The sequence below is a fragment of the Balaenoptera physalus genome (genome assembly GCF_965194825.1).
Source record: "Balaenoptera physalus genome assembly, chromosome: 11".
In the NCBI taxonomy this organism is placed as follows: domain Eukaryota; kingdom Metazoa; phylum Chordata; class Mammalia; order Artiodactyla; family Balaenopteridae; genus Balaenoptera; species Balaenoptera physalus.
This window is the reverse complement of record NC_138896.1, coordinates 25,564,825-25,589,596: the sequence shown is the minus strand read 5'-3', so window position 1 is coordinate 25,589,596 and position 24,772 is coordinate 25,564,825. Positions and strand designations below refer to the sequence as shown.

Genomic DNA, 24,772 nt, shown 5'->3' with positions numbered 1-24,772 from the left:
ACTATTAGCATTATTAATAGTTTTAAAGGAGGACCTGAGATAAAACTTTAAGATTGGACCCCTAAAGAGTCCAAGGCATGATGTAACATTTTATAACACTTTTTTGTGAATGTTAACTGAATTCATGGTGCAGATGTTGTACTCAAGAAATAGAACTTTTAATTCCAATCCCATTATAATCTAAATCTAATTAAAGCTCTTAATAAAGCAGTTGGAAGCATCCCAGAAATGTAACTAAAAATATTATATTCCTTTTCAATTTTCAAAGATTGCATTAAAATCAATTATAAGGTAGAAAAATATATATATATATTACTAAATTATAATCCTTCTGTGTGTTCTTTAGTTCAGATATTGCTGGTACTTTAATGTGCATGGTTTGCCTTTTCAAAGCATCATTCAGCTACTGCCCATTTTATCATTATCGACTCTCTTTTTTTCCTGAGAGGTAGAGAGACAGGAAATCGTCTCCCACCCACCCTTATTTGTGAGGAAAATGACCCTGAGTAGCTGAATGTCTTGGGCATGGCCACACTGCTCATGGTATAGAGCAAATATTAACAGCCAGACTTCCCGACTTGCAAACCATTATTTCTTTTTTTCCCTTAACCTGGCAGAACAGAAGGAAATTGGTGCAGTACGTCTGGGCCTAAAGAACTATTTGTTCAGTAAATCATGATTAGGTGTATGATTATTTTATATGCCACATATCATCTTAGACATAGGAACTTGCATGCCACGCAGCCCCTGCCCTTAAAGCAGCCAGGTGTGGTGGGAAGTGAGCTCATCACCAAGGGTTAGGGCCCCAGGAGAGAAGTGTGATGGGGAGGCAAGGCCAGGGTAGGTGGGATCTGGGGCGCCCTCATCCAGCCTGGGGTTAGGAAAGCCCACAGGCAGAGCTGGCGCCTGGGCAAAGTGTTGATGAGCTGGGGTTGCTGGAGCTGCCCTTGTGTGCAGAAGCATACAGGGGAGACAGAGAGTGTTGCACCTTTGAAAAACTCCCAGTGTTGTGATCCAGGCCATCCAAGTGGCCTGGGTGTGGGCTCTGGGAAAGGAGGCTGGAATAGGAACGGGGAAGGAGGTCTACAGAAGGGCCTGTTTTCACATTCGGGCTGAGAATTTGTGTGGTAGACAATGGTGCGCTCTTGAGGGACTTTGAGGAGGGGAGTAGTGATCAGTCTCCACTTTTAAACTATCACCGTGAAGTGGTTTGGAGACTAGAGGGCGGGTTTAGGGATGTGAGGTGGGGGAACCATCTCTTGAGGAAGAAAGGTCAGTTATGAGACCGCTGTTTTCCTCATCAACACAAGTTCATCTTGAAGGCCCAAATCAAGGGGGAGCGGTAGAAATGGAAAGGACAAATGGATTCCAGAAACGTTGAGATAAAATCAACAGGCCTCCATGACTGATTAGAGGTAGGGACGGGTCAAGTCTGGGCTGAAGGAGGAGGCTGAAGAGGTTGGGTTTGAAACGCCCATGGGATATTCAGTTGGACAAAACCAGAGCTGCTGGACATTTGAATCCAAGCTCAGGAAAGATCTGGCTGGAGGCATGTATTTGGGGATCCTATGATAACAGGGCCTGGCTGAAGCCAAGGACATGGCAGAAGTGTCTGTGTGAGAGGTACCAGAGGCAGAAAAGGGGGCCGATGGTGGAACCCTGGAGACAGATGCCGCAGTTGACAGGGTGATGGGAGAAGAAAGCAGAGGCGGGACCACAGAGGGCAGTGTCACTTAAGCCAGGAGAGGAGGTGCTGGTCTATAGCATGAGTTCCCCGAGCTCAGGTGACATAAGGATTGAACAAGCAAAAACTCCAGGGATGAGAAACCTCCCCTCTTCCTTCTGCAACATCAAACCTAAACTCACTTCGCTAATGCCACGCCACCCACCGCACTCACTTCCTCCTTTTTCCGCATCGGCCCCTCTGCTCGTGGGCCCACAGAGGCCATAGCATCCTGGGTCGTGTTCTGCCCCTTTCCTGGAAGGCCGCTCCTCACCCCTTCACATGTGTAAGTCCTATCCTCCCAGGCCCAGCACAGGCCTGTGTCCCCCTCGGCCACCCCAGCCGCCCCGAGCAGCTCTGCTCTGTAGAGGCCTGTTTGTATTTCTCTCCACTTAACACTCCGTTACGTGCGGTCTGGTGGTGGCTGTTGATTCGTGAAGTTTGACTCTTCTTGTAAGTGGCTTGAGGTAGGTGGTCTTATTTTATTCCTCCTCTGTGGCCTTGGTAGCCTGGAATATTGTTGAGCAGACAATCCTTGCTCTGAAAAAGCTCTATGGTTGATCCACATTCTTTTTTTTTTTCTTCTTAATTTATTTATTTATTTATTTTTGGCTGTGTTAGGTCTTCGTTACTGCACGCAGGCTTTCTCTAGTTGCGGCGAGCGGGGGCTACTCTTCATTGCGGTGCATGGGCTTCTCATTGCGGTGGCTTCTCTTGTTGCAGAGCACGGGCTCTAGGCACGTGGGCTTCAGTAGTTGTGGCACGCGGGCTCAGTAGTTGTGGCTCGTGGGCTCTAGAGCGCAGGCTCAGTAGTTGTGGTGCACGGGCTTAGTTGCTCCACGGCATGTGGGATCTTCCTGGACCAGGGCTTGAACCTGTGTCCCCTGCATTGGCAGGCGGATTCTCAACCACTGCGCCACCAGGGAAGCCCAAGTTAAACATTTGTGAGGGCTGAAATTTATTGCATACAGATTTGGGTTCTCAGGAGAGGCAAGTCCAAAACCACTTGCTTTCCAGAGCATAATTAAAAAAAAAAAATACACAGTCTTTGCAATTAGATTTCATTAAATTTAGGCCACATGTTAATTTTGTTCAGCTCTTAAGATTTCTCAGGATAGGGCTTCCCTGGTGGCACAGTGGTTAGGAATCCGCCTGCTAATGCAGGGGACCACAGGTTTGAGCCTTGGTCCGGGAAGATCCCACATGCCACGGAGCAACTAAGCCCGTGCGCCACAAGTACTGAGCCTGCGCTCCAGAGCCCACGAGCCACAACTACTGAGCCCATGTGCCACAACTACTGAAGCCTGCGCGCTTAGAGCCTGTGCTCTGCAACAAAAGCAGCCACCGCAATGAGAAGCCCATGCACCGCAACGAAGAGTAGCCCCTGCTCGCTGCAACTAAAGAAAGCCCACGCGCAGCAACAAAGACACAATGCAGCCAAAAATTAATTAATTATAAAAAAATATTTCTCAGAACATGCATTGGTTTTTACCAACCTGATTGATGACTCATTTGACCTTGAGGTTCAAGTAACTATTGCTTATCTCAGATTTTCAAGTTCCCAGTGAAATTAGTGGGTAATTTAAGATTAGGTGCTCAAGAAATGTAGGCTCTCATTAGTAATATCAACACTGATAATTTTTGTATTTCGATATAATACTTCATACTAAATAAAATACATAAAAAAGCTTTGTATGGTTGAAGAGTGCTTGTGTCTATGCCAGTTCAAGACTATTCGAGACTTGATTTGGAGTGGTTTACAAGATCCCTCATTTAAAGCGCCCTCTTGTGTCATTACAATGATGTGCAACTCTTCAATGGATGGCGCCAAGGGACAGAATAGTGAAGGGTTGGTCTTCACCAAGATGGTTCCAGCCATTGAAAGGAGCATATGTGACAGAAATGCTGGCTGGTGGGTAAATGTTGTGGTAGTAGATTGCAGAAGTCTCTTCTGATTGATTGCGTTTTCTCAGAATAGGAAAAATGTTAGGCTGAGTGAGGATGGATGAAGAAGTATAGGAGATTTGAAGAGAGAAAACTACTAGGTTCCACTAGGAAGACATTGGGATAATAGACAATGAATATACAGCTAGATCTTTTCATGTCATTAAATACATTCACAACATATTTCTATTGTTTGCTCACAATTCTGTTTTACGGCTTAAATTATGGTTCTATGATTTTTTAAAACCAATTTCCTATTGTTGAACAAGAAAGTTCTTTCCAATTTCTTACTGTTATAAATAAAATGGAACAGTGTCTCTTGCTATGCCATTCCTTAAAAAAAAAAATACTTCGTACTGATAGAGTCTGTCTGATGATTACATTTTTTTTTATTTTAGCGATTTTTAGTGAGTTTTTGGCTCACTGTGATATTTTTTAATTAATTAATTAATTTATTTATTTTTGGCCATGTCGGGTCTTCATTGCTGCACACGGGCTTTCTCTAGTTGCGGTGAGCGGAGGCTACTCTTTCATTGCGGTGTGCAGGCTTCTTATTGCGGTGGCTTCTCTTGTTGCGCAGCATGGGCTCTAGGCACGTGGGTTTCAGTAGTTGTGGCACGTGGGCTCAGTAGTTGTGGCTCATGTGCCCTAGAGCGCAGGCTCAGTAGTTGTGGTGCACGGGCTTGGTTGCTCCGCAGCATGTGGGATCTTCCCGGACCAGGGCTCGAACCCGTGTCCCCTGCATTGGCAGGTGGATTCTCAACCACTGCGCCACCAGGGAAGCCCTGATGGTTACATTTTATTATCATCTAGCAAACTCGAAAGCTTTAAAGGTACCCTCACTTACCTTCTAGATGTCATTAAAATGGGGTGGCTGACATTCCCATTTTACAAGATGTGACTTTGCCTCACTCTGTAGTGAGTAGTAGAGACAAAGTCAGAATGTCAGAGCAGTAAGCGATCTTGGTCCAACTCTATTATCCTACATACAAAAAAAAAGGAGGCTCAAAGAAGTTGTCTGCAGTCCCGCCTCCCCAGCTGCACTAGAAAACCCATAGTTCCCTCGCAGTCTTTGCTCAGCACCCCCTCACCGCATCTTTGCCCATTTTACTCTCTTTCCTGTAGGTTGCATCCCCGTGTAGCCATGACGACTGCCATCCTGGAGCGTCTGAGCACCCTGTCCGTGAGTGGACAGCATCTGCGCCGCCTGCCCAAGATTTTGGAGGATGGGCTGCCCAAGATGCCTGGCACCGTCCCGGAGACCGACGTGCCCCAGCTCTTCCGGGAGCCCTACATCCATGCTGGGTACCGCCCCACCGGCCACGAGTGGCGTTACTACTTCTTCAGCCTCTTTCAGAAACACAACGAGGTGGTCAACGTCTGGACCCACTTGTTGGCGGCTCTGGCCGTCCTCTTGCGGTTCTGGGCCTTTGTGGAGGCCGAGGGCCTGCCGTGGACCTCTGCCCATGCCCTGCCCCTGCTCCTCTACGTCCTGTCCTCCATCACTTACCTCACCTTCAGCCTCCTGGCCCATCTGCTGCAGTCCAAGTCCGAGCTCTCCCACTACACCTTCTACTTTGTGGACTACGTGGGCGTGAGCGTTTACCAGTACGGCAGTGCCTTGGTCCACTTCTTCTACACCTCCGACCAGGCCTGGTACGAGCACTTCTGGCTTTTCTTCCTGCCCGCAGCCGCCTTCTGTGGCTGGTTATCTTGCGCCGGCTGCTGCTACGCTAAGTACCGTTACCGCAGGCCTTACCCAGTCATGAGGAAGATCTGTCAGGTGGTGCCGGCGGGGCTGGCCTTCATCCTGGACATCAGCCCCGTGGCACATCGTGTGGTTCTGTGCCACCTGTCTGGCTGCCAGGAGCAGGCGGTCTGGTACCACTCCCTCCAGATCGTCTTCTTCCTGGTCAGTGCCTACTTCTTCTCCTGCCCGGTTCCGGAGAAGTACTTCCCGGGTTCCTGTGACATCGTGGGCCACGGGCATCAGATCTTCCACGCCTTTCTGTCTGTCTGCACACTGTCCCAGCTGGAGGCCATCCTCCTAGACTACAAGGGGCGACAGGAGGTTTTCCTGCAACGCCACAGCCCCCTGTCCATCTACATGGCCTGCCTCTCCTTCTTCTTCTTGGTCACCTGCAGTGCAGCCACTGCAGCCTTCTTGAGGCAAAAAATCAAGGCCAGACTGACCAAGAAAGATTCTTGAGGCCGGCAGGTGGGGCGCGGTGTGGAGCTGGCCTGATATGATTTGGGGAAAACTTGAATCAACAGTAGGAGTTGACTTTTTGTTTTTTAGAGCAGGCTTTTAAATGAGTACATATTTCCAAGGGTGGCTATGGCTATGGCTATGGCATTAGGAAGCCAAAGGGTCCAAGAGTTTTGCTGTTATTGTTGTGAATGAAAGTATTCCTTTATCCTCTGGGCTGTAGCCTTACGAGACACAGGAAGGGAAGGAACCTTGGCTAAGATTCATCGGACACTGAATTAAGAACCATCGTCATGCCTGAAAATTTAGTAGAATTCTGACTGTGGCCTCCAGGGGCAAGGCCTGGTCTAACGGGATAATCCAACCGGACTGGGAAAGTTAGGAGGTGGCTGGACCACACTGTATTGAAATGAGCATTCTTCTATGATGCTGGTCTTTGATAATTGGGTACATTGACCCAAGGACCCGATTTCATTTGGATTTCAGATTGTCCGGGGTGGAGAAGTCAGAATCTTCAAGAAGATTCCGTAAAACCCTCAGACATCATGAATTACTCGGTTCGTCTGACTTCTGGTCCCTTCTCTGGCCCACTCTAGCACTGACCCTTTTCTCAGGATGATGTCTTCCTGGCTGTTTTCTCCCAAGTGCTGTTCACTCCCATCTGTACCTTGCATGGTGATAGAGAGGACGATGAAGCAGTCATACTTCCAGGAAATGCTTGGATCCATGTGGACATTCAGGAAACTTACTCTCATATAATACTAATGGAAACAGTAGTAGAAAATACAGTGCCAAGAGCCATCAGAAGGTCCAGCCAGCAAGCATGGATACCGTTTGGTGTCATGGGACCCTTCTGTTTTATACCTGTGCATTGCAGGATTACTTGAGATCTATTAGGGCTGCCTTACATGCCAGAAGGTCTGGAGCTTTTTCCAGAGCATCTTCTCCAGATTTTGACCAGCATGTTCAAAAAGCCCCTGGTAGAGTGAATTGGTTCTAAGAGTCCCACTAGGGATCTGATTATTTCAAGAGGAACTCAAGGTCCAGCCTCTTAAATAGATGCTGCCCCATGAAGGACCCGCATAACTAGTTCAGGGTCCTCGGGGAGGCAGTTGTACCTCAGCTTAGAGCAGCTTAAATTAATCAAGCCCCAGGACAGGCACATGTGTGCATTCATGGTGGATTGGTCCCCGAAGGCTCCTTTGGGTGAGGATGGTGAACTGGGCACCCTGTAGGCAGAATGTTCTGTTTAGGACATAGTTGCCCAGCAGCTTCTATGGGATGGGGGGGCTTGCGGTTGATGTGTTCTGGCCACGCAGCCCCCCTGAGGACTGCCTTCTGCACTGATCCAGTGAAGGGGGCTGCATTGGAACCCTCCCCAGAGGCTGTATTTCCTATCAGTATAAGGTCTCTGTTTACTAAAAAGGGAGGTGGGTTTTCATTCCAGTTTGATGAATCTCCTCTCTTCCTAGATTACTTTGTTGTCTTCATATCTTTGTTTTCTTCCTTTCTCTTGAGAGATGTGTAGGGTTTGTGCCTTATAAATGGAAATGTACGAACTTAATACACTTAATACATGGCCACGTGGAATTTTCAGTTTGGGGTTATAGGGATAAGAAAAAAAGAATTAATTGCCTTCCAACCCATGGATGAAAAAACTTCAGAATACCAGAATTGCTTATCCATCAGAAGACTCTTTCAACCTGTATTTTGGAGGGAAAAATTCAACTGAGGCTTTCCTGTAATCTTTATATCAAGAAAGCGTATGTCGGGACTTCCCTGACAGCCCAGTGGTTAAGACTCCCCACTTCCACTGCAGGGGGTGCGGGTTCGATCCCTGGCCGGGGAACTAAGATCCTGCATGCTGTGGAGTGGCCAAAAAAAAAAAAAAAAAAAAAGCAAGCATATGTCTTGTCAGTTATGTTGTTTTCCTAGATGGATTTCTCCTGGGAATCCTCAAATACCTGAACTTCTGTGCTACCCAAGTGTCTTACACGAACTTCTGGCATCCAGGCCAAATTCACCGCCAATAAAGTTAGCAACACCAAACCGGTTGAACTGATGAACAAGGGAATGGAAAGTTGTGTCAACACAGTGCAAGTAGAGGGTCAGTTTAAATGGAGATGAGAAAGTATCTGAAATGTCTGTAATTATGGATTCAGAGGCTATCTTCTTTTAAAAATTGGAAGGGAGATGTAAGTCAGGCTCTTGCATGTAACCGTGGTGGTCATGGTGAGCAGAGATCTTTAGGCCAAATGCAGGTATTTTTTAAGGGAGAAAACACAAGGTACAGCAGTGATCCTCCAACGCCATCCGCAGACCAGTGCCAGTCTGCACACTTATTGGTCTGTGACAAGATAAGTACAGAGAGACACTAAACTCTTAGATATGAACATAAAATTCATAACATTTTGATTTTAATTTACCCAAGTATTGGTCCCTCAAGTACTGGAAATTTAAAAAAAAATTTTTCACCAGAGATATTTGAGAAGTGTTGAGGGACTACTTTCTGGTTAGAAATTCCAGTATCTCATGAGAAATAGAGAAACAGGAGATGCAGGCGTTTTTAAATACTCAGACTCTTAAGGGGTTAAATACTCCTTTTAAAACATTTTCATTCAAACGATTGAATCAGTAAGGAAGAGACCTAGTTTGTTTAAAAGGAATAATAAGTATTTGATAAAGGGGATGGTTCTTCTTATTCCACCAAAGCCAAAAGTTGACATCTATTGGAAATTCTCCTGTTATTGATCTCTTTTTTACTAAGGCTTTCAACCTATTAAAATGTAAATGCCTCTGGGGAAAAAAAACAAAAACAAAAACTAAACTAAACTATTAGTCATTTCCATCTTGGGAATAAAATGGGTATTGTATGTGGCCCGCTACTCAGGGTAGAGAGAGGGAATAACAGGATGCAGCGAATTGGGGACCTATTTGCCTGTTTGTTTCCCTCTTGCAAGCACTTCCTGACCTATATTTACTAGGGAGCTAATGTTAATACTTTTCAGATGTTAGGGTTTCATCTCCCACCTTGGCTGAAAGTACCTCACTCAGTAACTCTATTCTCAGTCCTCTACTGGAAGCTTGAAACAGTAGGCGCTCAAGCCATGGAATGGAGGTAGTTCTTTCCTGCCTCTGTTGCCCACCTGTTCACCAGTTGTACCCCGATGCTTGAAAACATTAGGTTCTTCAGTTGCCACGCTGTGCTTTCAAATAGGTCCTCCAGATGGTGCTCATGTCTTACTCAGAGAAGGCATGGCCATTGTCCCCAAGGCCTCCGCCTAATTTTGTTGTTCCTAGGGTTTTGCTTGATTGCTTGGCAAAGAAAAAATAGAACTATTTTCTGTTTATATAAATCTCCTTACACAAATGACCATTTAACAGATGTTGTAAATGCATTATTGTCCTCTCAACAGCTACCTTGTGTCTTTGACAAGGCCTATCTTAAAGAAAGGTTTTATCTAGACAAACATTGCCAGAAGGTGATCAGGACACTTCATAGCCACCTAGAAGTAGGAAAGTATAAAAGCTTTGAAAAAAATCTCCATACCCAAAAATCCCAAAATATGCTCCCCCTCCCCCAAATCCCCACTTGTGAGTAGATCAAATTGGGCCCCCTCCCCAAAAGCTATGGAGTTGATTTCTCTAAGGATTTTCAATCTAATTGAATAAATATTTTAATCTCATGGACAATAGTGTTAAATATTCCAAACTTTTGAATTGATAGACTGTATTTTTTGAAACCTAAAAATTATGAACTATACTATTGTTATACCGTAACAGGTACTATGGTTGTGAAATGTGGCACCTATCAACCAAAGGATTCTGTAGCCTTAACTATTAGATTTAAATAGCTGTGGAAAAGGTGACCATAACAGGAAGAAAACAGCATTCTCTGGCTAGAGGCTCCACTGATAGAATTATGGATACCCCTCTTGCCCAAATCCTTTTTATCACCAGTAGGGACCCTGGGCAGTTTGCAAATACTTCTGTTGTCACTGCTAATAGTTTAACCACTCTTCATTTATTGATTTAGCAAGTATTTATGAGCATCTCTTGGTAGCAGACTCCATGTTGGCTCAGGAGATAACCACAGTGAGGGTAAAAAACCGGGACCCTCCATGCTAACGGAGGACCAGTGTCTTCCCACCTTGGGCCATGATAGGGGCCCCTCTCCAGGACTTGGTTCCAGTCACAGCCTGAGGGCCAGTTGGCCTGCCAAACCCACGGGAGGCTAGGACCTGCTTTGGGCCAGCCCCTTTTCAAAAGGATTGAGCTCTCTCCTTTCCCCTCCAGAGGCTGGAAATACTTCCCACTCCAGCAAGGCTGTCACCTTAGAGTCACCTCAACCCTTCTTGATACTCCTGCTGCCTCCCCAGCCCATCTTCCTGCCCTCTAGTTGATTTAATCCAGTCCTGGGGAATCCTTGACACAGCCAGACTCAGAGAGAAGGCCTATATTTCCACAGGTGGTATAGACTTCCCATAAAGCCCATCCTTTAGGGAAAGGGATGTAGGGTTCCAACCTGAGTGCAGGTTCCTGATTTGGTAAGTTGGAAACAGCATGCTACACCCTGGCTTCCTCCTTTGGAAAAAAAAAAAAAAAAAAATCCACCTTATCCCTTATGGAATTTTTTTAGAAATATTTAATATAGAAGGAAAATCATTGTATTAAAGAGAAAATTCATTTAGATACTAACTTTGGGAGCATATCTACCTAAGGTAAGGGCACTTCTTACCAACATGATTCTCATAGGAAACTATGCACTGTACTTTAGACTCTAGGAGGACTTGGTCAATTCAACGGCTCCAGAATAACAGCTCAGATTATATAGAGCACTATGCTTCCCCAAATATTTCCACAACCATTTGCGTTCCTAAAGAGTCATGTGAGGTAAAACCAAAAAGAGCTCCATTAAGCCAGAAAACACACTAAGAAAGTAGAATGATTGCTTCAAAGTCACACAACTAGGAATGTTTAAACTCAAAGTCCTTTTTCCTTCAGATAAATTCAGGGCCCAGCTAATTCGAAACATCAACACCAAATATTTGCAGAGCCCTTTGCAGTGTGTAAAGCACTTTTTAACGTATTGTGTATACTTTACCTAATCTCATTTTAATTTTTGTTCCTAAATACCTCTTGAATAGCCAGGGTTGTATCACTTCTTTGGGAATTAAGAAGTACATCGTGGATGTCCTTGGATATCAAATAAAGCATTCTCTGCATCTCATGGTCTCCTCAGAAACCAGAAAGTTCCATTGGCTGTAGGCCCTCAGTGGCCTAGATTTTAAAGTCAAATCTCACTCTCCAGTCATGGCTTCTTGAAAATACCTTTGAATCCTGGGAAGAGAAACCAAGTATTGATAACCTCGCCAAGATGATACAACCCCGCCCTCTGCTCTTTCACTGGGATTGTCAATTCTTCAAACGATTGGCTCTTCCAGGGATTCTGACAAGTGACAATGACTTTAAAAATGTTTCTCTGCCTCATAAAAGAGTTTTGCACACATTAGTAGGAAGGCCCCCTCAAAAGTCATTGGTTATTTCTCATTTCCAAGTAATAAAGGCTTATTAAAGAAAATGCTAAAAAATAGAGAAAAAAGATAATTCATGGACACATCACTAAAATGAGTCCCTTCAGAGTAAGAATAAGGCCATGTCAAAACGTTGTCAATAAGTAAATTAGCAGTGTGATATAAAGCTTCCTGAAAAGCCAGAAGTTAGGAATTTTTAGGCAACCTAATGCTTTGATTCTGTAAAGTACAAAAAAAATCAATCAACAGTTTGGCTCAGTTTACAGTCACATGACACTCCCTTCTGACATTTATGTAGGTAATTTGCTGGTGCTGTGGCTGGGACACTGGCTTATGAAACAAAGCCAATGATACATTATCTCGCGTTGAAAGAACTCTGTATGTGAATCCAGCCCCACACTCCACAAACACTGAGCCACAGGTGCCAGTCCCTGTTCTAGGCACCAGGGATACAGCCGTGGACAAAACAAATCCCAGCCCTGCCAGAGCTTTACCCTCAGCAGTTGGGGGGGCTAGGGTAAGACAAACAACAAACCGGGACTTCCCTGGCAGTCCCGTGGTTAGGACTCTGTGCCTTCACTGCGAAGGGGCACGGGTTCAATCCCTGGTGGGGGAACTAAGATCCCACAAGCTGCACGGCCAAAAAAAAAAAAAAAGACAAACCAAATAAATACATCAGAGAGTTAAGGTGTTAGAAGGTGTTGGTGCCAAGGAGAAACAGAAAGCAAGGAAGGAGAGGCCAGAGGGATGGAGTGAGTGTGCAACTTTAACCAGGACCAGGGGAGACTACAGAAAGAGGTGTGTGTGTGTTTTTCTCCCCCCGGGGGCAGAGGAAAGAATTGCAAGGGCCCTGAGGCCAGAGCCTGCCTGAACCGAGAGGGGTCAAGGAGAGATGAGGACAGATTGTGAGATCCTTGTAAGGAGTCGGGCTTTTACTGTGACTTCAGGATGGGGAATGCTGGGGAAGAATCCTGCCCAAGAAAATTGCAGGGTGGCCATTTATCTATGTGGACTAATTACTAATTGCACATGACCTTTGCTGGCAGAACGCAGAGCAAATTCCGTTGCCTGCCATCTACACGAAACCAGTTTATCATTTAAGTTATTCTACTTGTGGGCTTAGCCCTATAGGTTGCATTCCTGTGGACACACTCTCCATGCTCACAGGATTCTTCCCAAATTCTCAGAGCATTTTTTAAGCTCACAGGATGCTGACCTCCGCTTCCCAGACAGGCTTTGAATGTTTCCTTAAGTCCTACTGACCCTGGTTTGTGCTCTGGGTAATCCTCCAGGCAGAAATGCAGTGAAACATCCAGGGCAGAATCTGTAAACCAGGAATAATAACAACTTGAACAGTGTACATTATTTAGTGCTCACTCCTTGCCAAGTCCTTCACTGAGCTGTTTGCTTAGATTCTTTCCTTTAACCCTCATGTAATCCTCGGGAGGTAGGTACTGTTATTGCTCCCACTTTATAAATGAGGAAACCGGTAGATTAAATAAATTTCCCCCAAACTACCTGCTATTAAGTAATAGAATCTCACAGAAACTCAGACCTTTACCAATTGGGTGAACTGGAAAAAGTGTAGAATTGAAAGGGAAATGTAATGAGGATTTGTTTTTTTTTTTTTTGCTCTGATAAATGAAATAAACCGAAAGAGGCAGTTTTTGTTTCATTTCTAGACACTTTGGCCAAGAAAATTCCCTAGGTGGTGACCGTTGATGTGATACCAATGGTGAGATTCTTAAATATACTTTGTGCTGGACTCCAACGCACACCTGGTCACGTTAGTCTCAGAGGCTGTCACATTAGTCTCAGAGGCCATCACATTAGTCTCAGAGGCCATCACGTTAGTCTCAGAGGCCGTCACATTAGTCTCAGAGGCCATCACATTAGTCTCAGAGGCCGTCACGTTAGTCTCAGAGGCCATCTGTAACCACCTGGATGACCTCCAAGGACTCCAGGCAGCTCGAAGAACCACCGACTCTGCTCACATCATTTCCCTATGCTTCTCCCATGAAGCCTTCTTTGCCTTCAGAACCTGTTAAAAATATCCTAGTCCTCAAAGTCAATCAGAACACTATTCCAGTTAAAACAATTTCTTAAAAGCAACTTAATAGCAACATGCAAAACATCTCCATTCAGTGTATTTTCTTTTTCCAACAAGAACAAATTAGTTCAGAATCTGACTAATTTTGCTGCTGGGGGGAAAAACAGCACAAAGTTTGTGCTCAATCACTCCAAGTGGCAATCGTCTTAATTGTTACGATTTCTACCACTTCCCCTGAGCAGGGAACTGTGGGTTCTATGCAAACTCGCCCACCCTCCCCGTGGGCTCCCGAAATTTCTCACCAGAGTGGGAGCTCACTGCCCTGGGGAAGGGTCGCTCTCCACCCGTGACAGATTACGGTGTATGTCATTCCCGCAGGGTTCTGCGTGTGTTTGGGTGGGAGTTCCTCCTTCGTCACTCTGTCTGCATGTCACAGACCAGCACAAGCATCAGCAGAGAACCTTCCTGCAGTGCCCAGACCCACCTGGACAGGTTAGCAGTCTGGTCCTTTTACACTGTGGTCCCCAGGGGTTCTCAGCCTATGCAGGAAACCCCACTGCTCCACTCACTATTTTTACTTTTTTTTTTTTTAAATTGAAGTATAGTTGATTTACAATGTTGTGTTAGTTTCAGATGTACAGCAAAGTGATTCAGTCATACGTATACATATATCCAGTCTTTTAGATTCTTTTCCCATATAGGCCATTACAGAGTATTGAGTAGAGTTCCCTGTGCTATACAGTAGGTCCTTATTAGTTATCTATTTTATATAGAGTAGTGTGTATATGTCAATCCCAATCCCAATTTATCCCTCCCCTCATTTTTTACTTCTTGATTCACATCTGTTATGTCGTGAATTACATCCACCCCCCCCCCCAAAGATATGTTGATGTCCTAACCCCCAGGATCTCAGAAAGTGACCTTCTTTGGAAATGGCAGCTGCAGATGTAAGGAGGTGATACTGGAGTAGGGTGGCCCCTTAGTCCAAGGTGACCGATGTCCTTATAGGAAGAGAGAGACACGGAGAAAAGGTGAGGACGCAGAGCCCCGTGACAGCACAGACACACGTGGGGAGAACAGTGGTGACAACAGAGGCCGAGGCTGGAGTTATACAGGCAGGGAGGGTCAAGGGTGGATGGGAACAGCCAGAGGCCAGGAGGGAGGGTGTGGCCCTGCTGGGACCATGATGTCCAACTTCTGGCCTCTAGAATTGTTAGAGCAGAACTTTCTGCTGTTTAAGCCCCTCCGTTGTGCTACTGTGTGATGTCTGCCCTAGGAAATTGACACCCGGTTCAAGTCCATTCTCAGTTTTTACTTCTATCAGCTGATACGATCTGGCTGCCCAGTGGCCCTGGGCTCAGCAGGCTCAGGGGGAGAAGAGAACATGGAGACCCCATTGTCCCCACCCACACTCCATTAAAGGGAGAAATGGGATTTGTGGTCTCATGGGTGAACTCAGTGGAAATACTCCTGGGAAGCTTATCCCTCGTGTGATGCAGTAGCACCTCTGTGGTAGGAGGTTAAATACAGAGAAGAAATTCCAAAAGGCCAGTTTCAGTACTCCACCCAGTGAAGCAGGGGCTCCTGGGCCGCCTTGGCAACTTCCCTCCCGGGTCCTTGCCTCCTCTCAGCTCCCACAGCGACCCGTCCACCTGCGTGCCTTCACCCTCGGCTGCAGAGGCTGCAAAGCCACAGTCTGCTCTCCATCCCAGTGGTGACGGAAAGGAGGTGGTGACCACAGGAACAGGGCAAAGGTTGGGGCGCTGTGGGAAGCTCCGGTCCCAGCCTCCTCCACAGCGCACGGGAGGAGGCTGGTGCTTTTCTGTAACCCAAACCGCAAAGAGAGTTTGGAGTCCCACCCCCTAAAGGGATCTGGGGTGCATGTGTGTGTCTGTGTATCTGTGTGTGTCTCTGTGTATCTGTGTGTGTCTGTGTGTGTGTCTGTGTGTATCTGTGTGTTTCTGTGTCTGTGTGTGTGTCTGTGTGTTTGTCTCTGTGTATCTGTGTGTCTGTGTGTGTGTGTATGTATCTGTGTGTGTCTGTGTGTGTGTGTCTGTACATTTCTGTGTCTGTGTGTATCTGTGTGTGTCTGTGTGTGTGTCTGTATGTTTCTGTGTCTGTGTATATCTGTGTATGTGTGCGTGTCTGTGTGTATCTGTGTGTGTGTGTCTGTGTGTCTGTGTGTATCTGTGTGTGTCTGTGTGTTTGTCTCTGTGTATCTATGTGTGTCTGTGTGTGTGTCTGCATGTCTGTATGTATCTGTGTGTCTATGTATCTGTGTGTGTCTGTGTGTGTGTCTGCATGTCTGTGTGTATCTGTGTGTCTATGTATCTGTGTGTGTGTGTGTCTGTGTGTGTGTCTGTGTGTATCTGTGTGTGTGTCTGTGTGTATCTGTGTGTTTCTGTGTCTGTGTGTATCTGTGTGTCTGTGTGTCTGCATGTCTGTGTGTATCTGTTTGTGTGTATCTGTGTATATCTTTGTGTGTCTGCGTGTGTGTGTATCTGTGTGTTTGTGTCTGTGTGTATCTGTGTGTGTCTGTGTCTGTGTGTCTGTGTGTATCTGTGTGTTTCTGTGTCTGTGTGTGTCTGTGTCTGTGTGTCTGTGAGTCTGCGTGTGTGTGTCTGTATGTATCTGTGTGTTTCTGTGTCTGTGTGTATCTGTGTGTTTCTGTGTCTGTGTGTATCTGTGTGTGTCTGTGTCTGTGTGTCTGCGTGTCTGTGTGTATCTGTGTGTGTCTGTGTCTGTGTGTGTCTGTGTCTGTGTGTCTGTGAGTCTGCGTGTGTGTGTCTGTATGTATCTGTGTGTTTCTGTGTCTGTGTGTATCTGTGTGTGTCTGTGTCTGTGTGTCTGCGTGTCTGTGTGTATCTGTGTGTGTCTGTGTCTGTGTGTGTCTGTGTCTGTGTGTCTGTGAGTCTGCGTGTGTGTGTCTGTATGTATCTGTGTGTTTCTGTGTCTGTGTGTATCTGTGTGTGTCTGTGTCTGTGTGTCTGCGTGTCTGTGTGTATCTGTGTGTGTCTGTGTCTGTGTGTCTGTGTCTGCGTGTCTGTGTGTATCTGTGTGTGTATGTCTGTGTGTGTGTGTGTCTGTCTCTGTGAGATGTTTAGAGAGAGTTTGGAGGGTACAAGAGTAAAGAGGAAAGACATAAGTCACATGTGCCAAACCTTCTAAATGTTACACAGGCTTTAAAATGCCTAACACACCTGCCCCCTTCCCTGTCTTCCTTTTACCTTCCTGTCTTTAGTTGATCATCCACAATTTTTCCAAGTCCCCAGTCACTCTCCAAACAGTCCATTCAGAAGAGTCCCCTAGACCACGCTAATGGCAAACAGTCACTGGGTACTTCCTATGTGCCAGGCACCGTGCTTCATGCTTGCATATACTAACTCATTTAATGCTCACAACAACCTTATGAGTTGCAAATAATTATTATTATATGTTTATAGTAAGGAAAGGTTAAGACACTCCCACAGGTCACAGATCTGGTAAGTGATAGAATCAGGGCCTGTACCCAGGCCATCTGGCTCCAGAGTCCGTACTTTTTTTTTTTTTAACTTTTTTATTATAGAAAATTTCAATATATACAAAAGTAGACAGAAATGTTTAATGAAGTGTTTAGTCATGTCAACAAGGGTCAACTCACAGCCAATCTGGTGTCATCTACCCTCACTTACTTGCTCCTTCTCATATTATTCTGAAACAAATTCCAGACATCTTATCCTTTTCTCCATGATACACACTTGGGTATGTATCTCTAAAAGTTTTTAGAGAAGATGAAGACATTCTTGCAAAACCGTCATACCGATCATGCCCAAAAAATTGAAGAACAATCTCTTAACATTCTCACATTCGAATTCTCAGCGGTCTCATAAATGACATTGTTATTTTTAAAGTGTATTTGTTTGAATCAGGATCTCAACAGGGCCTACAAGTTGCAGTTGGACGACTTATTTGTCTCTTTTAAACTATTGGTTTCCCTTCCACTTTACTCTTTGTCCCCCTCCCTGCAATTCATTTGTTGGCAAAAAAGGGTCATCTGTCCTGAAGAGCTTCCTACAGTCAGTACTCTCTACCTACACATCGTTCCGCCTCTGGGGAGCTATGATACGGACTCCTTCTGTATCGTATTTCAGAGAGGGAACAGTTCTAGACCCTAGACCCACTGGGGCTCCATAAAATCATAAAATCGTAATTAAAATTTATACCTGTGAGTATGCGCATTTGGGGGAGACAGGACCCATAGCTTTCACTAGGTTTTAAAAACGATTAATGATCATTAATTCTGGTCCAGGCTTTTCATTTTAGAGATGAAGAAACCAGAAACACAGGTAGGTAAGTTGTCCAAGCTCACACAAATATTCAGGACACAGTGAGGACATGAATGTAGCCCTCAGGACTCCCAAACGGGCATTTCACTTTCTGTTCCGTGCTGCATGCATTCTGTTCCATGCCGCATGTGTGAGAGGAGAGAAGGATGAGTGGATTGAGATGTTCAGTGGGAGAGGAGGAATCAGAGGCACTTCCCCATGTTCAAGGTTGCCACTTACCTGGATCAATGGATTCGTGCCCTGACCACATTTGGAATCTAAACCTATAACCAATATTACTGCCATATCACTCTAACACTTCTATTTCTCCATCCTGTGAAGAACCTGATTAAGGCACAGATGTCTTACAAGCTGGATGCTAAGATCAATGATCCCTCATGTGCTGAAGGAAGAATATCCTTCCCAGCTGTGTGAGGACTGAGGTTGAGTGTAAGAAACACCCGATTAGTAACCAGTCACTAACCCATGGTTTCTTAATCTCTTTTGATCTGGGGATTTCTCATCAGTAAAATGAGGGGCTGGGTTGTGTTAATCATTTTCCAAGTTTTTTGACTCTGACCGCACTAATACCCACGATACCAATGCGTATGTTTGTATACATCTTAAAATACTTTTTCACTGAATTATTCTTACCCATTCAACATGGGATGCCTCTTGATCATTTATACTCTATTTCTTTTTTTAAAAAATTCTAGCTGTTGTCACAAGCATTAAGATGGTTTTAAGACCTAGTAATGGGGATCCACTGGCTATTTGAAAAATACTTTACCAGGTGATTTTCAAGTCATCATTTATTCATTTACTTGGTCAGTCATTTTACAACTGTTTATTGAGTATTTAAGAGGTGTTAGACACTGTGGAGGGAGCTGAGAAAATGGCACTGAACAAAACAAAGCACTTATCCTGTGCTTACATCCTATGGAATCTCTAATTCTGTGAGGTCATGTTTGATAGGATTTTTCAGAGGGAAGGGAATTCTGAGTAAATCAGGTAAAGTCATAGAATGGGTTTGACTTAGAGGAAAAAGCATCAGAAACACAAGTTTTTTCAACCCCCTGGCAGGAGCCCACTGCAAAACTAAAACAGTCTAAACCCAAACTGTGTGATTTTTGTGTCAAATGAAGATTGCCTGTGGGTCCTAAATCTGTTCCAGAATCCGCTTGGAAATCAGGGCTTCTCTCACCTTTCTCCATTCCTTGCAAAGATCAAAGTGGTTGACCGGCACGCTTTTCAGATAATGGATTCCAGAGACCACGGGAGTGATAGAAATGAAGGGTAGAGAGCATCTGACTGAGGGACACGCCCCTGCAAGGTGTCATCTCCATAGTCACTCACTAGCCACACCCCCAGTACTTCCAAACCTGCAGGTGGGTCATTGAGTTTGCTTTTCAGAAACCTTGCTGTACCGTTTTTGTCCAGCAGAGGGTAGTAACGCACCACAATCACTGCAGAAAGGCCTGCCCGCGCGCGCACGCAACCTGCTTGATATCTGTCCTGTGATGTTAGGTACTGAAGAATAAGGATGTCCCAGGATTTTAAACAAATTCTAGGTAAAGCCAGCTCTGGGAAAAATGCTGAAAAAGGAGACTTTTATTTTAGGTGGCTGCTTGCAGCCTCTGCCTTCCGACCCCTCCCATCAGGAGTCCCTGGGAGACGTCATCCAGCCCCAGCGAGGCCCTCTTTCAGGTTTGGCCTCCTGGCAGTCTGATCTTCCCATTTTTTCCATTCCCCAAGCTTTGTAGCACCCTCTAAGGTCATGCAACGTCCCTGTGGCCTTCTGAGTCCAGGCTTTATGTACAGCCTTCCAAACATCGCAATTTCTACTTCAGCTGCTGGGGGTGGTCAGGCTCCCGCCCTCTCCTATATATTCCACAGGTGGGAAGTGGTGAGTGCAGGTTGATGGAGAGTGCAATCCATGCTGAGTCATCCTGATTGGGAGAAATAGGCTGTCAACTCTTAATCACACGCACCCTTCTCAGGGTTCAAGCGGTTTTCTGACGCCCTTTTCCCCCCCTTCTTCACAGACCTGTACCTGAGCTTTTTAGCACTGATGCAGTATGGCCTGGCTTCCCCTCCTCAGAGGTGATGGCATTTTTACAAGGCCACAGGCCAAGAGAAATTTCCTTCACCTTACATTTCTAGGTCCAAAAGTAGTTAAAACACTCTGTTAACCATTTAACTAGTGTGCTCTTCTGGGAAAGAAAGGCATTTGAGCAGAGGGCACTCCTCCAATAGAAACAGATGCCACAAAGAACAATAGATTTAGGCATGATTCACCTTTTCCAAGCCCCACTGGCTCCTTCCCTATCCAGCCCAGGGAATACAGACCCAAGTGCAACCCTGCAGTTAGTCCAGGAGGGCTCTTCTGAGTGTATCCTAATGCCATGGATTTACTTTTATTAAGAGAAAGGGCAGGAAGGGATCATATAACTGGGAAGAGTTTAAGGTTACCATGAAGAGTCAGCAAGGATTACAGTTCCCAGTGATTCTGAGGTTGAACTTGCCATTTTGAAATATTCTCCCAGTGGCTGGCTTCTGTTGAATGAAAAAAAAAAAAAAAAGCACAACCTCAAAGGTGAGAGTTATGTTTTATTCGGTGGACTTTCTGAGGACTCCAGCCAGGAAGACAGCCTCTCAGATAGCTCTGAGGGACTGTTCCAAAGAGGTAGGGGAGGAGCCCGAGTACATAGGAGTTTCTGCAACAAAAACCAGATAGTTGGAACATCAAAAGATTACTGCTAGTCACAAAACGCAGACATCTCAAGTTAATGAATTTAGTGCTTTTCTTTGTATCGGAAGGTGCCGTAGTCTGGGCTCACTGAACTCATTCCTTTGATATGCACCTTAGCTATTTGTGCCAGTAGCCTGCTTTTCTCCATCCTGAATTCCCGCAGGGTGCATAGTTGTGGGGAGATGCAGTGGCTGCTGACTCGATGGTTGGCGACATCCGTTATTTACTGATATGGCAGGTGACATGCTTTGTCCACACTTCCCTTCTAGGTCAGTGGCTAAGATATAATGCAATGGACAGATACTTTTAAGGTCTTCAGTATCTTCAACAATGTATTGATTTTTAAAAAAAAAATGTATTAAACACCTACATTAAGGTACTACACCAGTAGAAATTAAAAAAAAAATTGTAAAGGTGAAAAAAAGAGAGGGGACAAAAATGGGAATTAGAAGTAGTTGGGGAGAGGAAGTGTTATTAGAAAAGAAACTCGGGGCTTCCCCGGTGGTTAAGAATCCACCTGCCAATGCAGGGGATGCGGGTTCGAGCCCTGGTCTGGGAAGATCTCACATGCCGCGGAGCAGCTAAGCCCGTGTGCCACAACTGCTGAGCCTGTGCTCTAGAGCCCGTGGGCCACAACTACTGAGCCCCCGTGCCACAACTACTGAAGCCCACGTGCCTAGAGCCCGGGCTCCGCAGCAAGAGAAGCCACCGAAATAAGCTCACGCATCACAATGAAGAGTAGCCCCTGCTCACCGCAGCTAGAGAAAGCCCGCACGCAGCAACGAAGGCCCAATGCAGCCAAAAATAAAATAATTTAAAAAAAAAAAAAGGAAAGAAACTCTTTGGGCAGGGTGTGGAGACAGCCACCAATAACTGCTTCAGGTGCCACTAGTGGATTGATGTCCTGGGCCCCATGAGGTTTACACCTATTAGTGAAACCCAGCAGGGGGATTTGCTTGGACAACCAGCAGTAAAACTAAAGCTGCTGTCTGTATTGGCAGTAAACTACCCCATGACATGGATGCCTTCTGATTGAGGTCTGTTACTCTATCATGTTCCTAAACTGGCTCATTATCAGAAACAGCTGTTATAAAAATCAGATGCCTGAGACCCATTTCAGACCGATGAATCCAATTTCTGGGCAGCTGGGTTTTGTTTGCTTTTTTTCTTTTTAAGCTCCTCAGTGCTGCTGGATAGCTTGTTTTTTCTTTCCTGAAAATGTTTCAGGAATAGGATTACATTTCTTTTAAGGGATAGTAATTTAAACAAGTTTTGTAAAAAGAGTACCTATGATTTTGATAATATGTCACCACACTTATTTGCTTTTTTCTTATAACTTAGTTTTCTCTTTGAAGGAGATGCGTTTCCCCTCTTGGTTCTGATCTTTTCATTGCAGCTGCAAGTACGTATATACTAGAGACATGGAGAATTGACACGAGCCCTGTAGCTCTTCAGTCAACAAATATTGAGTGTCCTGCGGTGAATGTGTAAGACCCAAAGGCCCGGCCAACAACTGGGAGGGTGCAGAACTGCAGGGATTGACAGTAGAATAAAGAAAGGTAAAGTGGAAAAAACCAGAATGCTGTAGTGGGAGGATTAGGGACCAGACGGTTGCATTTGTTCATTGAACATCCTTGAGCAACAGAGAGTTATAACCACGAATAATCCTCAGCCCCTGGCCCCAGGGAAGCACGGGTCCGAGAGAGGTAACACTTTCAACCGGAACCAACAATTGACACTTCAGTGTGAACTGGGACAAGAGCCCTTTTCCCACAGGTGGGAGAAGAGAGAGCAGGCGGAGCGCGGTGAGGACAGCGGTGGAGCGAAGGAAGGACCGCTCCTTCCCCTGTAACTGATCTAAGGGCCCGCCCCGACCCTGGACCTCACGGCGAAAACCATCGCGTCATCACAACAGCCTCCCCCCCGCCCCTCCCACCCGCTCTCACGTCGCCGCGGCCCGAGAGGGGAGGGGCGGGGCCAGCTCGCTGCAGCCACACTCCCGCGAGAGCGCCTAGTCCCGCGGGCGGCGCACGCGCAGACCCGGCACGCCTGCGCCTCAGGCCCAGCCCCTCTTCCGTGAGCGCTCGGGATGTTTGGCGTTACCAAGGAGCTGCTGGGGCCCTTGAGAACGCCGCTGGTCCCCGCGGCAACCCGGGAGGACCAAACCCGACCGAGGTGGCCGCGGCGAGAGCGGCTGCGATGATGTCCAACCCAGTGCATGGCCTGCCCTTTCTCCCGGGCACGTCCTTTAAGGACTCCACGGTGAGCACTTCTCTGTCCAAACCCCTGTCCCCACCCTCGGGCGGCCTCGGAGGGCTCGCAGCTGCTCGAAAGATTGCGTTTCCTTTCTCGTCCGCGCGAGTTTGTCCTCTTTCCCTTCAAACCCGTCCCTCTGCCCCAACCCTGTTCTCTTTTCTCCCTCACCCAGCCTCACCCTCCCTGTCCCATTTTGCCCTCCGCCCATCCCTCTCTAGTTTTTCCACTCCACCCTGGCATTGTGTTGGCCTCCCAGCGTTCTTACTTGCTGCTCTCCTCCTCTAGATCACTGATTTACCCACCTTGCTCCCGAGCTCTCCCTCGGTCCTCTCCCTAGCTCATTCTCCCACCCCATACCCCTCTCTGACCAGCTCCATCCTTAAACCCTCCCCCCTAGTCTGGGCCCTTTCCCGGACTCAGCCTCTCTACATCTTCATCCTTATTTCCACAGCCCCATCCCACCCACTCTCCCCAGGCCTGTCTTTCCCGCCCGCGTTCTTCCTCTTCTGAATCCTAGACCCAGTAATCGCTCCCACTCCCAGCTGCATTTCCTGTCGTATTTACCGCTTCCACCCATTGGCTTCTTTCTGCCAGGTCCTTTACTGCAGTCTTCTCCCTTCTCATTTATGCGTCTACCGCACCTCATCCCTTTTCTACAGTCTAGTCCCACCTTCACCCTGTTCTTGTTTAACCTTCTTTCCCATTTGTTCTTTCTCCAAAAGTTAGACTTTCAACACTTGGCCGTCTTCCTCCCAAACCATCCTCAGGTGCTTTGTAGGAGATAATTCCACATAAATTCCCTCCACTACAGTTGATTCGTTGCTGTTTTTTCTTCTCCTAGCCCTTTTCTTTTCGCTTTAACATTTTTATAAGATTCCTGTTTAGATTTTGTTTCACTCTTCCCCTACTTTGTGTTTTTAGTTGCATCCTGTAGACAAAATTGAAGAGAAAAAAAAATAGGCTTGTGGTTTTTTTTCTTTGACATAGTTTAGCCCTTGACAAAATTATTATTTAATTCTGAAATTTCAGGGTTACTGAAATATATGTTGGAATATCAACATTAAGATTCAGTAGGCTGATAGGCTGATTATCAGAGATGAAACAATAATAATTTATATGTGTATAGTTTAATAATTTAAACTATAAGTTCCTCTCCCTGATCATGAAGGTCAGATAAAATACATAGTCAATTTATTTTCTTTGGGAGAATGAATTGAAATTGAATGTTTGGTGAGGGAATTTGGATTCTGAATCTCTTCTTTATAGTTATTCCTGCATTAAGACACAGCATTGTAGATTTTTTGCTTCAGTGGGCTTTTCAGTTTTATGAAACTTAAAAATGTTGTAGGCACGTTCTTGCCCTGTGCAGGAACAGCTTACCATTTGCTGTTGGTGAGTGTGGGTTACCCATGGGGCAGGGTTGATTTGATTTGGGATTGCAGAGGTGTGGGTTGGAGGTGCCAGGCTCTGAGAACATATATTGCCGTACTACAAGTAAGATGAACTGTGCATTGGACATATTTCAGATTTTAAATACATTGGCCAAGTGTCAGCCAATTTGCCTTATTTTGATATGTGAAAAACATGGTCACTGTCTTCAGCCCTGAAAGACTAGGTATGTGTAACTCTCAAGACCTTCAGAAGATGAACCACAGGGACTAAGGTGGGGAGCCTGAGGTGGCCTTGCCTGGGGTGCCCTTGAAGTCCACTGATAAAGGTCGTATAGCTGAGTGATGGTAGAGATGTCTGTCTCAAACGGGAAAAAGCAAATGAAGCAGCTGATGTTGCTTCTGTCTTTAGAGGTGGGAGAAGAGGAGCTTGAAGTTACACAGGTTACCCAGTGATGAAGTCAACTCAGCCCATTTTGTTCTGTGTCATTTGTGTTATGTCCTGTCAACTGATAGGTGACCCTGAATGTACAACCCATAAAGTTCACAGTCCATAACTCTTAGCAAAAGAAGTTTACTCTATTGCACCTTTTATGTTAGTACAGATCCTGA

General features: G+C 45.8%; 2 protein-coding genes across 8 annotated transcripts in view; both read left to right on the top strand.

The window, feature by feature from the left end:
* Nucleotides 1-22,778, top strand: part of PAQR8 (progestin and adipoQ receptor family member 8) — a 52,569-nt gene extending 29,791 nt beyond the window's left edge. For all 4 annotated transcript variants that reach the window (XM_082411697.1, XM_082411699.1, XM_082411700.1 and 1 more), the window contains one exon: nt 4,793-22,778. In XM_082411697.1, coding sequence (XP_082267823.1) covers nt 4,812-5,876 — 1,065 coding nt within the window. In that variant the 5' untranslated portion in view covers nt 4,793-4,811 and the 3' untranslated portion in view covers nt 5,877-22,778. The remainder of the gene's footprint in view (nt 1-4,792) is intronic.
* EFHC1 (EF-hand domain containing 1) overlaps nt 22,639-24,772 on the top strand; it is a 59,348-nt gene continuing 57,214 nt past the window's right edge. For 2 of the 4 annotated variants that reach the window (XM_082411674.1, XM_082411673.1), the window contains exon 1: nt 22,645-22,778. In XM_082411674.1, the coding sequence (XP_082267800.1) occupies nt 22,716-22,778 (63 nt within the window). In that variant the 5' untranslated portion in view covers nt 22,645-22,715. Of the gene's footprint in view, nt 22,779-24,772 lie in introns of all 4 variants that reach the window. The other 2 variants (XM_082411676.1, XM_082411675.1) reach the window with 2 other exon arrangements.